Consider the following 13,845-nt stretch of genomic DNA (forward strand, 5'->3'; position numbering starts at 1 on the left):
ATGTGATAATGGGTCCTCAGGGGACCTCCCACCCACAGCCTCCAACCTCATTGTTCCCCAACCCCGCACGGCCCGTTTCTATCTCCTTCCCAAAATCCACAAACCTGCCTGCCCTGGTCGACCCATCATCTCAGCCTGCTCCTGCCCCACCGAACTCATCTCCACCTATCTGGACTCCATTTTCTCCCCTTTGGTCCAGGAACTCCCTACCTACGTCCGTGACACCACCCACGCCCTCCACCTCCTCCAGGACTTCCAATTCCCTGGCCCCCAACACCTCATTTTCACCATGGACGTCCAATCCCTATACACCTGCATTCCGCATGCAGTTGGCCTCAAGGCCCTCCGCTTCTTCCTGTCCCGCAGGCCCGACCAGTCCCCCTCCACCGACACCCTCATCTGCCTAGCCGAACTTGTCCTCACCCTCAACGACTTCTCTTCCGATTCCTCCCACTTCCTACAGACTAAGGGGGTGGCCATGGGCACCCGCATGGGCCCCAGGTATGCCTGCCTCTTTGTAGGTTACGTGGAACAGTCCCTCTTCCGCACCTACACAGGCCCCAAACCCCACCTTTTCCTCCGTTACATTGATGACTGTATCAGCGCCGCCTCTTGCTCCCCAGAGGAGCTCGAACAGTTCATCCACTTCACCAACACCTTCCACCCCAACCTTCAGTTCACCTAGGCCATCTCCAGCACATCCCTCACCTTCCTGGATCTCTCAGTCTCCATCTCAGGCAACCAGCTTGTAACTGATGTCCATTTCAAGCCCACCGACTCCCACAGCTACCTAGAATACACCTCCTCCCACCCACCCTCCTGCAAAAATTCCATCCCCTATTCCCAATTCCTCCGCCTCCGCCACATCTGCTCCCGCGATGAGGCATTCGACTCCCGCACATCCCAGATGTCCAAGTTCTTCAAGGACCGCAACTTTCCCCCCACAGTGATCGAGAACGCCCTTGACCGTGTCTCCCGCATTTCCCGCAACACATCCCTCACACCCCGCCCCCACCACAACCGCCCAAAGAGGATCCCCCTCGTTCTCACACACCACCCCACCAACCTCCGGATACAACGCATCATCCTCCGACACTTCCGCCATCTACAATCCAACCCCACCACCCAAGACATTTTTCCATCCCCACCCCTGTCTGCTTTCCGGAGAGACCACTCTCTCCGTGACTCCCTTGTTCGCTCCACACTGCCCTCCAACCCCACCACACCCGGCACCTTCCCCTGCAACCGCAGGAAATGCTACACTTGCCCCCACACCTCCTCCCTCACCCCTATCCCAGGCCCCAAGATGACATTCCACATTAAGCAGATCTGCCAATGTGGTGTACTGCATCCACTGTACCCGGTGTGGCTTCCTCTACATTGGGGAAACCAAGCGGAGGCTTAGGGACCGCTTTGCAGAACACCGCCGCTCGGTTCGCAATAAGCAACTGCACCTCCCAGTCGCAAACCATTTCCACTCCCCCTCCCATTCTTTAGATGACATGTCCATCATGGGCCTCCTGCAGTGCCACAATGATGCCACCCGAAGGTTGCAGGAACAGCAACTCATATTCCGCTTGGGAACCCTGCAGCCCAATGGTATCAATGTGGACTTCACCAGCTTCAAAATCTCCCCTTCCCCCACCGCATCCCAAAAGCAGCCCAGTTCATCCTCTCCCCCCACTGCATCACACAACCAGCCCAGCTCTTCCCCTCCGCCCACTGCATCCCAAAACCAGTCCAACCTGTCTCTGCCTCCCAAACCTGTTCTTCCTCTCACCCATCCCTTCCTCCCACCCCAAGCCGCACCTCCATCTCCTACCTACTAACCTCATCCCACCCCCTTGACCTGTCCGTCTTCCCTGGACTGACCTATCCCCTCCCTACCTCCCCACCTATACTCTCCTCTCCACCTATCTTCTTTTCTCTCCATCTTCGGTCCGCCTCCCCCCTCTCCCTATTTATTCCAGAACTCTCACCCCATCCCCCTCTCTGATGAAGGGTCTAGGCCCGAAACGTCAGCTTTTGTGCTCCTGAGATGCTGCTTGGCCTGCTGTGTTCATCCAGCCTCACATTTTATTATCTTGTAATTTTTGATGACCCTGTTTGCTACCAATGATACTCCTAATTTTGTATCATCCGCAAACGTAATAATCATGCTTTGTACATTCACATCCAGATCACTTATGTAGATAACAAATAACAAAGGTCCCTGCACTGACACCTGTGGTACACCACTTGACACAGGCCTCCAATCTGAGGAAACAACATTCAACCATCACTCTCTGCTTCCTACCATTGAGTCAATTTTGAATCCAATTCCCTTGATCCCATGTGACCTAACTTTTGTGACTGGCTTGCCTTGTGGGACCTTGTCAAAGGCCTTACTAAAATCCATACAGTCAATATCCACTGCCCTACCCTTCTCCATCCTCTTGGTTACCTCTTCAAAAAACTCTGAAAGATTTTAACTGAGAATCACAGTGGACCACTATCCCTTCGTTCCCCAATTCCCTAGACTGCGAAGGTGTGTCCTGTTCTTTTTGTGGTTGTGGATCCACATTTTATATGAAAATAATTAATTGGATCCCACATGACAGAACAGATAAAACTGTAATATTTAAGTGGAAGAATTGGGAAGGGATCTGTTATCACTTTGATTGCTGGGATCTAGATTTGACCCCAAATGTGAGTAGGAATGAAGATCTCTTATTGACCCCTAAAAAGTCTATGTGAAATATGTTTGTTTGATCACAGCCCAATTCCCCAGGCTTAAGGCCACCCAAAGATGTACCAGCAACACAATGAGAGGAATACAAAGTACACTCAAATGGACGTTAGCTCATGCTATCTACTACAGTGTTTTGCTGCTCACCTATATATATTCAATGCCAAAATTGAGAGTTTGAAGTAGAAAAATTAGAATCTCCTGGATCACAAAACAAAATTTATATTTAAAAATTTAATAAAAGTAGCTAATACGATATTTAGCAAATTGCAATAAAAACAATTAATTTGACAAGCTTTGATCACTTTTTCATTCAACTTTTCTGTTTGTTTCATTTTAGGTCTTGAATTGGTTCCAGAAACAGAAAACAGAGAAACTCATCTGCGCTTATATGAGCAAAATAAATCGCCTTTTCTTTTAGATACATTTGTGAAGAATATAGTACAGGAAAGAGATTTCTATAAATCTGAGGTAGAATACTTATTAAAGATGTTGAGAAACAAACCTTCAGGCCAATGCAATTCATCCAGAGGACGTAGTCCACTGCGCTCATCTCCTGTGAAGGTACATTGTTTGAAGCACTGTAGTTGTACCTAGATTACTTCCTCACGGGTATATATTATCCCTGCCAAGACTGCGAGTTCAAACAACAGTGTTGAATGTCACAGTCATTTTCTTGTTGCTAGCAGCTCTGTGCTCATGAAGAGGTAAAATTTCCCATGGTAGAATACCTCAGGACAAAACTGAATAATTTCGTAGAATCATAGAGGTCTGTAGCGTAGAGAAAAGGCCCTCAGCCAATAAGTCTGCATTAGTCAAAAAACAATCCATTTTCCATCACTTGACCTAGAGCCTGTATGCCTTGGGCTTATGGGGTTTCTGCCTCTACCACCCTTAGAGGCACTGATTTCCATATTCTAATAACGCTCTGGGTGAAGAAACTTTTCCTTACATCTCTCAAAACCTCCTGCCCTTTGCCTTAAATCTGTGCTCCCAGTCATTAATCTATTTCTTCCTGTCTGCCCTGTGTGTGCCTCTCATAATTTTACGTATTTCCATTGTGTCCCTCTCGGTTTTCTTTGCTCCAAGGAAAAGAACCCCAGTCTGTCCAGTCTCCCTTCACAGTTAAAACTCTCCAGCGTAGTCAACATGCTTTGAAATCTCACTGCATCCTCTCCAATGCAGTCACATCCCTCCTTTAATGTGCATTCCAGAACTGCACGCAGTACTCTAGTTGTAGCCTAACAAAGTTTTTATATACTTGCAGCATAACCTCCCTGCTTTTAAACTCGCTATTTCAGCTAATAAAGGCAAGTATACTAAATGCCTTCTTAATCATTTTATCTACCTGTCCTGTTACCTTAACGGACCAATGGACACGCACGCAACAGTGCCTCTGATCCTCAGTGCTTCCTAGTGTCCATTCATGCATAAGGCAGGCCTTGTTTGTCCTCCCCTTGTGCATCTCCTCATATTTATCGGGATTGAATTCTATTTGTCACTGATCGGCCCAACTAACCAGCCAGTCCATATCCTTCTGTAATCTAAAGCTGGCCTCCTCACTACTTACTACACTCACCAATTTTCATATCATCTGCAAACTTACTGATCAATGGTCCACATTCACATTCTCAAATCTAAAAGCTAATAGGTAATTGTGATGATGGGAGAGTTCAGTTACTGTGCAACATGTTTGCATGGACAAATTGGGACATAGGAGATATGATGTGAAAGTTGGCAAGAAATATGATTTTTGTTTTATAATATTTGTTGATTTCTGTCACCCAACTTGGAGAATGTAGTCTCTCTCACATACCTCTGCTGCCTTAGAATTCCCTTTCACTGTTGCTTTCCTTTACCCATACATCCACTGATTGTGTTGTCTTTTACATCTCTCCTCTTAAATCTTGATGACAAAACGTTTGACAACAAAGTGAGTGATTTTTTTAACATTAATTTACACGTCAAAGTGACTTTAACAAAAGTAGACATTCCAAGGCATTTCATACAAGTGCAAGCAAACAATAAAAAGGGAGAGAGGAATCAGAAGTTTGGTCAGAGCAGGTGTACGGAAAGTCTTACACAGGGTGATTGGGCTGAAGAGATGGAAAGAAATAAGGATGAATTTCAGCATTTAAAGCCCAGATTGAAAGCATAGCAGTTGATCATAGGGTACAGGGAATAGCGATATATGTGTCTAGAATTGGGAAATATAGGGTTCGTAAATGGAGGGTAGTCAATAAGCGCAGAGGAAATGGGAGTAAGTTAGAGAGGCATACACTTCTGACTGTGCTAGCACGAATAGCACACCACTGGTAGAATTCCATGTGACTTGTGTGTTGTCTGTCTAAATGACAAAATTATTGTCAATAAGTTTAGTTTTCATCTCAGAACTTCATTTCCCAGAGTATAATGTTCATAGGTCATGTTTCATTTCATATATACTTGCTGATGAAAGTAGTTCTCATACTTGGAACAAGGCAAAGCAGCTGAAGGTATTCCATTCAACAGCATGCTTGACATTGTTCTAGACAAATGTATATTCATAATCCCTTTACTCTGTGATCAACAGCTATACTTTAAATTGTTTAGGCTCTAAATTCTGAAATATTCACCATATATCTTTCCAACTCTACAATCTACCTGATGAAATGTCCTGATGGGTACATAATGAAAGCTTCAACTTGTGGATTTCACAAGCTTCAAAATCTCCCCTGCCCCCAGTGCATCCCAAAAGCCCAGCTCGTCCCCGCCACCCTAACCCGTTCTTCCTCTCACCTAGCCCCTCCTCTCACCTCAAGCTGCACCTCCATTTCCAACCTACTAACCTCATCCCACCCCTTTGACCTGTCCATCCTCCCTGGACTGACCTATCCCCTCCCTACCTCCCCACCTATATTCTCCTGTCCACCTATCTTCTCCTCTATCCATCTTCGGTCCGCCTCCCCCCCTCTCTCTATTTATTTCAGAATCTTCTCCCCATCCCCCTTTTCTGATGAAGGGTCTAGCCCGAAATGTCAGCTTTTGTGCTTCTAAGATGCTGCTTGGCCTGCTGTGTTCATCCAGCTCCATACTTCGTTATCTCAGATTCTCCAGCATCTGTAGTTCCCATTATCTCTCTTCAACAAAACATGTCTCTTTTCACTACTCATAAGTTATTTCACAGAATCACAGAGTTGTTACTCTGAAGAATTGGGCAGTTCAGCCCATTTGGAGGAATCTTGCTGTATTTTGGCCGTATTTTGGCAAGTTTGGTGGATAATTCTCGCTGCAAGGCTGAGTGGGTTTTCACACTTTGTCTTGCCACATTTTCTACTTTAATCGACATTTGAGTCCCTGTAAGACTTGCACATGGTTTCCACCCCACGTTGCCATGTCCCATCCCAGAATAACTCACCACTCATGGTGATCCCGGACGTGGCTGCCATTCCTGCTCCTGCTACCATATTTAGAAGGCACCTGGCCAAGCACTATCAGTTTGGAGCTGTCCTGCATGGTTCCTGAAATTTGCCATGGACTTGGCAGACAGGGGAAACTGCTTGTCCAGCTTTGCAGGAATGGTTCTGGTGATACTGCTGGACAAGGTAGTGAACAGGTGGTACTTTCTCTTCCCTCAAGACCAGTGTTGGAGGCAGGAACACAGAATCATGCCACCTGGGCGTGAGGTTGCCAGCCCAGTTGAAACAGTCTCAGCTGTCTGAAGTAATGTCCAGCACTGTATGAACAGTGTCAATGTCCTTCTCCATTTCTGTCTGATTCCTTATACTCAATCTCTGCTACTACACCCACCTCCCACTAATGTTCGCTCTTTACAACTCTTAATAATGAATGCAACATCTTCCCGCTCACCCTCACCGTGTTCAAATACAACATCGCTTGTTTTGCATGCCATTTGTGCTGCCTACACACTCACTTGGGAAAAAGAATCAAAACAGGTGGTGCGCTGCCATTGGCTTCTCACTGCTTGAGTAGAGGATTATGAATCTGACTGCCCCAAGCAGAACCAGGACTAGGTCAGAAGCTGTACTTGATTTACTGGGCCAGGATCCCCTGAGTGAATGCTATCCTCTTGCCTGGACTGAGGACTGCTGAAAACTGTAGTAAGCTTCCTAGCTTTGTGTCTGTGCTATATGGCATGGCAAGACAGTAGTAATATGAGCTAGGTATCTCTGGTTGAGGAGGCAAAGTGCAAAAAAGGCTCCGGGTGATTAAGCGCTATGACAATGAGTAAAGAACCCAGAGATACAGCCTGATCCAGTTTAGGAGCTGGGTGCGTGTCCTTGAGGGCAAAGCATCCAAGCTGCAGCTTAACAATGTAAGTTGCTGGTGCAGCCTGAGGTGAAGCATTAGTGTTTGGAGATGTACTATGAGGGTTCATGGAGGCTGCCACATTGTCAGATGCCCATGTCTGTGGATGTGGGGTGCATGTGGCTGGTGTCCATGGAGCATGCCCAAGATGTTGGTGCCTCTTATTCAACATGGAAGTCTTTTTGAGTTGAGCCCACCAACAGCCAGCTCTGGTTTTCATGAGATAACAAAGTGTAGAGCTAGATGAACACAGCAGGGCAAGCAACAACTTAGGAGCACATAAGCTGACCTTTTGGGCCTAGACCCTTCATCAGATATGGGCTTTCATGTTGAGTTTCCTGACAGCTAGTTTGTATGAAGAGTTTGGCCTGATTCTTGATCCTTGTACAACTGGAATTGTTTCTCCATTGTATTCTGTCCAGTCAAAGAGCAGGAATAGATTATTTGACCCATCAAGCTGGCACCAACATAATCATGGCTGATACTCTATCTCAATGCCATACTCATGCCCTCTTCCCACAACCCTTGACAGTCTTTACAAGTTAATAGATGCTACAAAAATAGGTGAGAAGTGCTGAGGGTGACACACAGTGTCTGCAGGGAGATATAGACAGGATAGAATACTGAGAAAAAACTTAGCAGATGAAAGTTAGACTGTCATCACTTTATTAAACCAAGCAATAAAAAGCAACAGTTGGGAACTCACTGCGTCATTTGAGCAAAGCAGGGAAGTTGTGGCAAGATGATTTAAATGTCGAGTCAACCATCTCTGATTCTACCGCCCAGCTCACTACTGCCCATCTTGTTTAGAGCTTGGTAAGATGCAATCCCATAGAGCCTCTAGCAGCTCTCTGGACATTTCTAATTGACGCCAAACACCTGCTTTTATTTTGTTACTGTTTTCTATATAAATAATCATCCAATTCACGCTTGAATGCCTCAATTGAACCTGCTGCCACCACATTTCCAGGAGTCACTTTTTGAAAACATTTTTTTCTATCTTGTATTTGCTTTTTTTGCATAACTCTCTTCTCTGGTTCTTGATCCTTGTCCAACTGGAATGGATTCTCCATTGTATTCTATCCAGACAAAGAGCAGGAATAGACTATTTGACCCATCAAGCCAGCACCAACATAATCATGGCTGATCCTCTATCTCAATGCAATACTCATGCCCTCTTCCCACAACCCTTGACAGTCTTTACAAGTTTATGGATGCTACAAAAATAGGTGAGAAGGGACGTGCTGAGGGTGACACAAAGAGTCTGCAGAGAGATATAGACAGGATAAAAGACTGAGAAAAAACTTAGCAGATGAAATATGATGGTATGCATTTTAGCAAGAAGAATAGAAGAGCTGAGTATTATTTAAATGGAGAAAGACTGCAAAAGTCTACAAATCAGAGGAGTTTAGGAGTCCTCATGCCAGATCACGTAAAGCTAGCATACACGTTCAGCTGGTAATAGGAAAAACATGTGGAATGTTGGCCTTAGTTCAAAAGGAATGGAGTATGAAAATGGAAAAGTCTGACTAAAATTATACAAGACATTAGTCTCAGACAGCACCTTGAATACTGTGAACAATTTTGGGCTTAATTAAGGGAAGATATACTGGCATTGGAGACAGTCCAGAGACTGATCTTTGGCTGATCCTAGGATCGGAGAAAATGTCTTATGAGGCGTAGGTTTGGCTAGTATTCATTGGAGTTTAGAAGAATGAAAGGTAACTTTATTGAAACATACAAGATTCAACATTCACAGGGCCTTGACAGACTGGATATGGACTTGTGGAAGAGGCTAGGACAAGAGAGCATATTCTCAGAATAAGGAGTACCCTTTTAAGATAAAGATGAGGAGGAATTTCTTCTCTCAGAGGGTAGTGAATTTGTGGAATTTTTTTTACCACAAAGGACTATAGAGGTGGGGGTGTTAAACATATTCAAAGCTGAGATGGAGATGATTTTTAATCAGTAAGGAAACCATTGGTAATGGGGATAAGGCAGAAAAGTACGGTTGAGGATTATTCTATTAGTTGTGACCTCAATGAAGAGTACAGTAGACTTGATGGGCTGAATGGTCTACTTCTGCTCTTGTGTCTTATGGTCTTATAGCCTGTGGAAATCTATTTTCTAAATGTATTAATGACTTGACTTCCACAGCTTTCTGTGATGGCGAATTTCACACATTCACTTGCTGTTTGTACAGACGTTTTTCCCACTCAGTTCAAAATGACTCACTGTATACCTGAGACTGTGCCTTCTCATTCTGGAATCTGTAGCCAAGGAAAATATCATTTCTGCATCCAGTCTGTCCGTTCCTGTTAGAATTGTATATGTTTCAGTGCAATCCCCTCAAATACTTCTAAACTCAAGACAAGCTAATTTTTCTGAATTGACACACACTTTTCCATTTCACTATAAATTCTACCCAAATTCTTATGTTAAAATAATGATGTCAAAGAAATTTGATCGGTCGCAAAGTGCTTTCTGTTGTCGAGGTTGTGAAAGACTCTTTAAATTTCTTAACTGAAAATGATCTATGAATTTTGTAAACTTGACTATCAAAATTTCCAAGCAAGTAGAACAATTAACAATGCCCATTCAGTTTTGAACTAAAGAAAGTCATTATCAAACCATGTGGTGTTCAAGAGTTCATGTATCATGATCCATGTGTTCCTCGATCCCAGAAACACATCTGTTGTTGTCAGTCGTGTGCATAGGTAACAAAATTTGGCATGAAGCTAGATAGGAAAGTAAGTTGTCAAGAGGAGGTAGAAAATCAGCAAGAGTTAAAGGGGATATTAGTTAGGTGAGTGGCAGAAAAATGACAGAATATAATTTGAGAAATTGTCAACTTGTTCACTTTTGCAGGAAGAACAGAAAAGCATTATACTATTTAAATATAGACAAATTGCAGAACTTTGTGGTACAGATAGATCTGGGTGTGCTGGTACATGAATCACAATATGTTAAGGTGCAGGTATAGAAAGTGATGAGAAAGGCAAATGGAATGTTGCAGCTTATTGCAAGGAGAATGGAATATAAAAACATTAAAGTTTTACTGCAGCTGTATAAGATATAGTTTTGATCTCCTTATTTGAAAAAAATTATAATTGTGAATTTGTGTTCAAAGCAATTGTACAGGAAGACAGTGGCATAGTGTTTGTGTCTCTGCACAAGTAGAGGTCCAGGCTAATGCTGTGAGAGCACACATTCAAATTCCAACAGATTTGCCAGGATTTTAAATTGAATTGATTATTCTGGAATTGAAATCTAGCCGCACTAATAACGATTACAAAGCTGTCATTGATTGAAACTAAGTTAAAAACCAAACCATCTTGCTAAAGCCCTTTTGGGAATAAAAGTAGCTATCCTTACCTGATCTGGCCTACATGTGACTCCAAATCTGTAATAAGATATTTGCCCTTTGAAGAGGTTTATCTATTCAGTTTAAGTGCTTAGGGATGGGTAACAATAATTCCACATCTCATGAAAGAATATTTTTTCTAAAAAAAGTTCATGAAACCTTATTGATGAGGGGCTTGTCTTATGAAGAAATATATCACTTTGAGAGTTGCTGTCTAAGCTACCATTTATTACCCACCCCGTAAATGCCACTGGGAAGGTAATGATGAGCTGCTCTCTGATTTCATACTGCTTCAATGTTGAAATATACATCCATAATAATAAAGTTCATATAACATGGTTTTCCTTATAAAACTTATGTATCATTGTAAGAAATGTGAGAGATCTGCAGTAATTATGTGCAAATGAAATGTAAATAAATTGGGGCAATTCAATAAATATAACAATGCAGTGAAAAAGGAATCTAAGAACAGGCCACTTAACTAGTTCCACTGTTCAGTGAGATAATGACTGATCTGCAACCTAAGTTGTACAGTCACCTTCGTCCTATTTCCCATCATGTCTGGTTCACAGAATTCCAGCAGTGTCAGTTCAGCATCAATAGATTAAACACTAATTGCCATTAATGGAAGAAGTTTTACCACTTTTTCATGAAAATATATATTTGAATTTCGTTCCTGCAATTTCAGTCTCTCACTCTAAGGCTAAATAAGGTGGTTAAGAAATCATATGGGATGCTTGCCTCTATTAGTTGAGATATTGGATTGGATTGAGGACTGGCTTGGATTTTGGATCGGCTGTCTGACAGAAGGCAGAGAGCTGGGATAAAAGGCTCTTTTTCGGAATGGCAACCGGTGACGAGTATTGTCCTGCAGGGTTCAGTGTTGGGGCCACAGCTGTTCACCTTATATATTAATGATCTGGATGAAGGGACTGGGGACATTCTGGCGAAGTTTGCCGATGATACGAAGATAGGTGGACAGGCAGGTAGTAGTGAGGAGGTGGGGAAGCTGCAGAAAGATTTAGACGGTTTAGGACAGTGGTCCAGGAAATGGGTGATGAAATTCAATGTGAGTAAATGTGAGGTTTTGCACTTCGGAAAAAAGAATACAGGCATGGACTATTTTCTAAATGGTGAGAAAATTCGCAAATCAGAAGTGCAAAGGGATCTGGGAATGTTGGTCCAGGATTCTCTAAAGGTTAACTTGCAGGTAGAGTCCATAATTAAGAAAGCGAATGTAATGTTGTCGTTTATCTCAAGAGGGTTGGAATATAAAAGCAGCGATGTGCTTCTGAGGCTTTATAAGGCTCTAGTTAGGCCCCATTTAGAATACTGTGTCCAATTTTGGGCCCCACACCTCAGGAAGGACATACTAGCCCTGGAGTGTGTCCAGTGGAGATTCACACGGATGATCCCTGGAATGGTAGGTTTAACGTATGATGAACGGCTAAGGATCCTGGGATTGTATTCATTAGAATTTAGAAGGTTGAGGGGAGATCTAATAGAAACTTACAAGATAATGTATGGTTTAGAAGGGGTGGACGCTAGGAAGTTGTTTCCGTTAGGCGGGGAGACTAGGACCCATGGGCACAGCCTTAAAATTAGAGGGGGTAAATTTAAAACTGAAATGAGACGACATTTATTCAGCCAGAGTGGTGAGCTTGTGGAATTCATTGCCACAGAGTGCAGTGGAGGCCGGGACGTTGGATGCCTTCAAGGCAGAGATCGACAAATTCTTGATCTCAGAAGGAATCAAGGGCTACGGGGAGAGTGCAGGGAAGTGGAGCTGAAATGCCCATCAGCCATGATTTAAATGGCGGAGTGGACTTGATGGGCCGAATGGCCTTACTTCCACTCCTATGTCTTATGGTCTTATTGAATGTAAGAACAAGGAGGTTGTGTATAACGTTAGTTAGACCACAGCTGAAGTACTGTGTGCAATTCTATACTATAGGAATGATGTGACTGCACTCTAGAGAGGATGCAGGTGAGAGTCAACAAGATGTTGCCTGGGCTGGAGCAATTCAACTACGAAGAGAGAGTAGATAGGTGGGAGTTGTTTTCTTTTGACTACAGAAAGCTGAGGAGGGATCTGACTAAGATGTACTAAGGTCTGAGGGGAAAGCAGGGTAAATATGGTGAACACTTTTCCTTTAGGACGGGGGGGCGTCAATAACCAGGAGGCACAGTTTTAAGACAAAGAGTGCAAGGTTTAGGAGAGATTTGAGGAACACAGTTTTCATGCAGAGGCTTGAGAATATCTGGAAATCATTGCCTAAAACATGGTAGAGGTGAGTACTGTCCTAGACATTTAAGAACTACTTAGACGAGCATTTGAAACATCACAGCATACGAAACCAATGCTGGATAACGGGATTAGAATAGATAGATGCTTGGTGATCAGTGTGGACACAATGAGCCAAAGGGCCTCTCTGTGTACTGGAAAATATTTATAACTCCATGCCTTTGATTTATGCACTTTATTCCTGGTTTAACAAACTAACAGAAATGCCTTGTCCTGTGTACATTACTTCCAACAGCCTATGAAGATATTTAGAAGATGTAACTATTGTGTGTATATATCCATTGATTGGATTGATTTCTGAAAGAAAAACCAGATGTCATGCAATAACCTATCACCTTTGTGGCTTATTGAATATTGGTGTATTCATTTTTTTTACAAAATCAGGGAGGAAGTTATGAGTCTGAACTCATATGCATTATCAAAGAGCGTGATGATCTTCAAGCCATGTTAAATAAATATGAAAGGCACATGGCGGAAGTTCAGGCAAATGTCAAAGTTTTAACTGCGGAAAGGGACCAAAGCAAACTCCTGTATGAACAGGTAAGTAATGATGTGTTATCAACTTGTAGGTTTTGACAGGATGCCTGAGACCTAGTAAAGCTGGGGAACAGATGGTGATTAAATATTACTTAGGGTTAATTGTGTGAAAACTGGTGTTTATACTTGCTTCCTGATTTAATCAGTGTGGACCCACTTGTGGTGCAGTCGTAATGTCCCTACCCCCAGACTGGGAGGCATAGGCTCAAGTCCCACAATTCCAAAGGTGTGTAATAACATCCCTGAACACATTGATTAGGGAAAACTAGGTTAATCAATGTGGTGGGAGTTTGTGGTGTATGAGCTGGAAATAAAAGTCCAACTAATAAAGCGTATAACTGAACTCTGTCTAAGTAGCATTTTAACCTCTGATAATTAACACAAATAACTTTGTGATATTTTCATTGTCTCATGTGTGTTGTGCTTTAATCTTTTCACTTCAGTAACTTGTTGCTATATTTCAAAGGAAAATATGTTCAGTAACTTAGAAGTCCTTCTATATCTGGTATGGTTTGCACAAGCAAAGATCATCTTCTGGTGCCTCATCCCAAGTTCTTGTTCCAGGAGCTTTGATGATGGTCTTCCACAGCCAGTTTGATAATG

General features: G+C 43.1%; 1 protein-coding gene across 2 annotated transcripts in view; it reads left to right on the forward strand.

Annotated features, from left to right (window-relative positions):
- Positions 1-13,845, forward strand: part of tsga10 (testis specific, 10) — a 111,890-nt gene that overhangs the window by 35,548 nt on the left and 62,497 nt on the right. Inside the window, exons 2-3 of one of the 2 annotated variants that reach the window (XM_059646765.1) lie at positions 3,069-3,292; positions 13,090-13,245. In XM_059646765.1, the coding sequence (XP_059502748.1) occupies positions 3,218-3,292; positions 13,090-13,245 (231 nt within the window). In that variant the 5' untranslated portion in view covers positions 3,069-3,217. The remainder of the gene's footprint in view (positions 1-3,068; positions 3,293-13,089; positions 13,246-13,845) is intronic. The other variant, XM_059646764.1, reaches the window with a different exon arrangement.

Source organism: Stegostoma tigrinum, chromosome 6 (assembly GCF_030684315.1).
Source record: "Stegostoma tigrinum isolate sSteTig4 chromosome 6, sSteTig4.hap1, whole genome shotgun sequence".
In the NCBI taxonomy this organism is placed as follows: domain Eukaryota; kingdom Metazoa; phylum Chordata; class Chondrichthyes; order Orectolobiformes; family Stegostomatidae; genus Stegostoma; species Stegostoma tigrinum.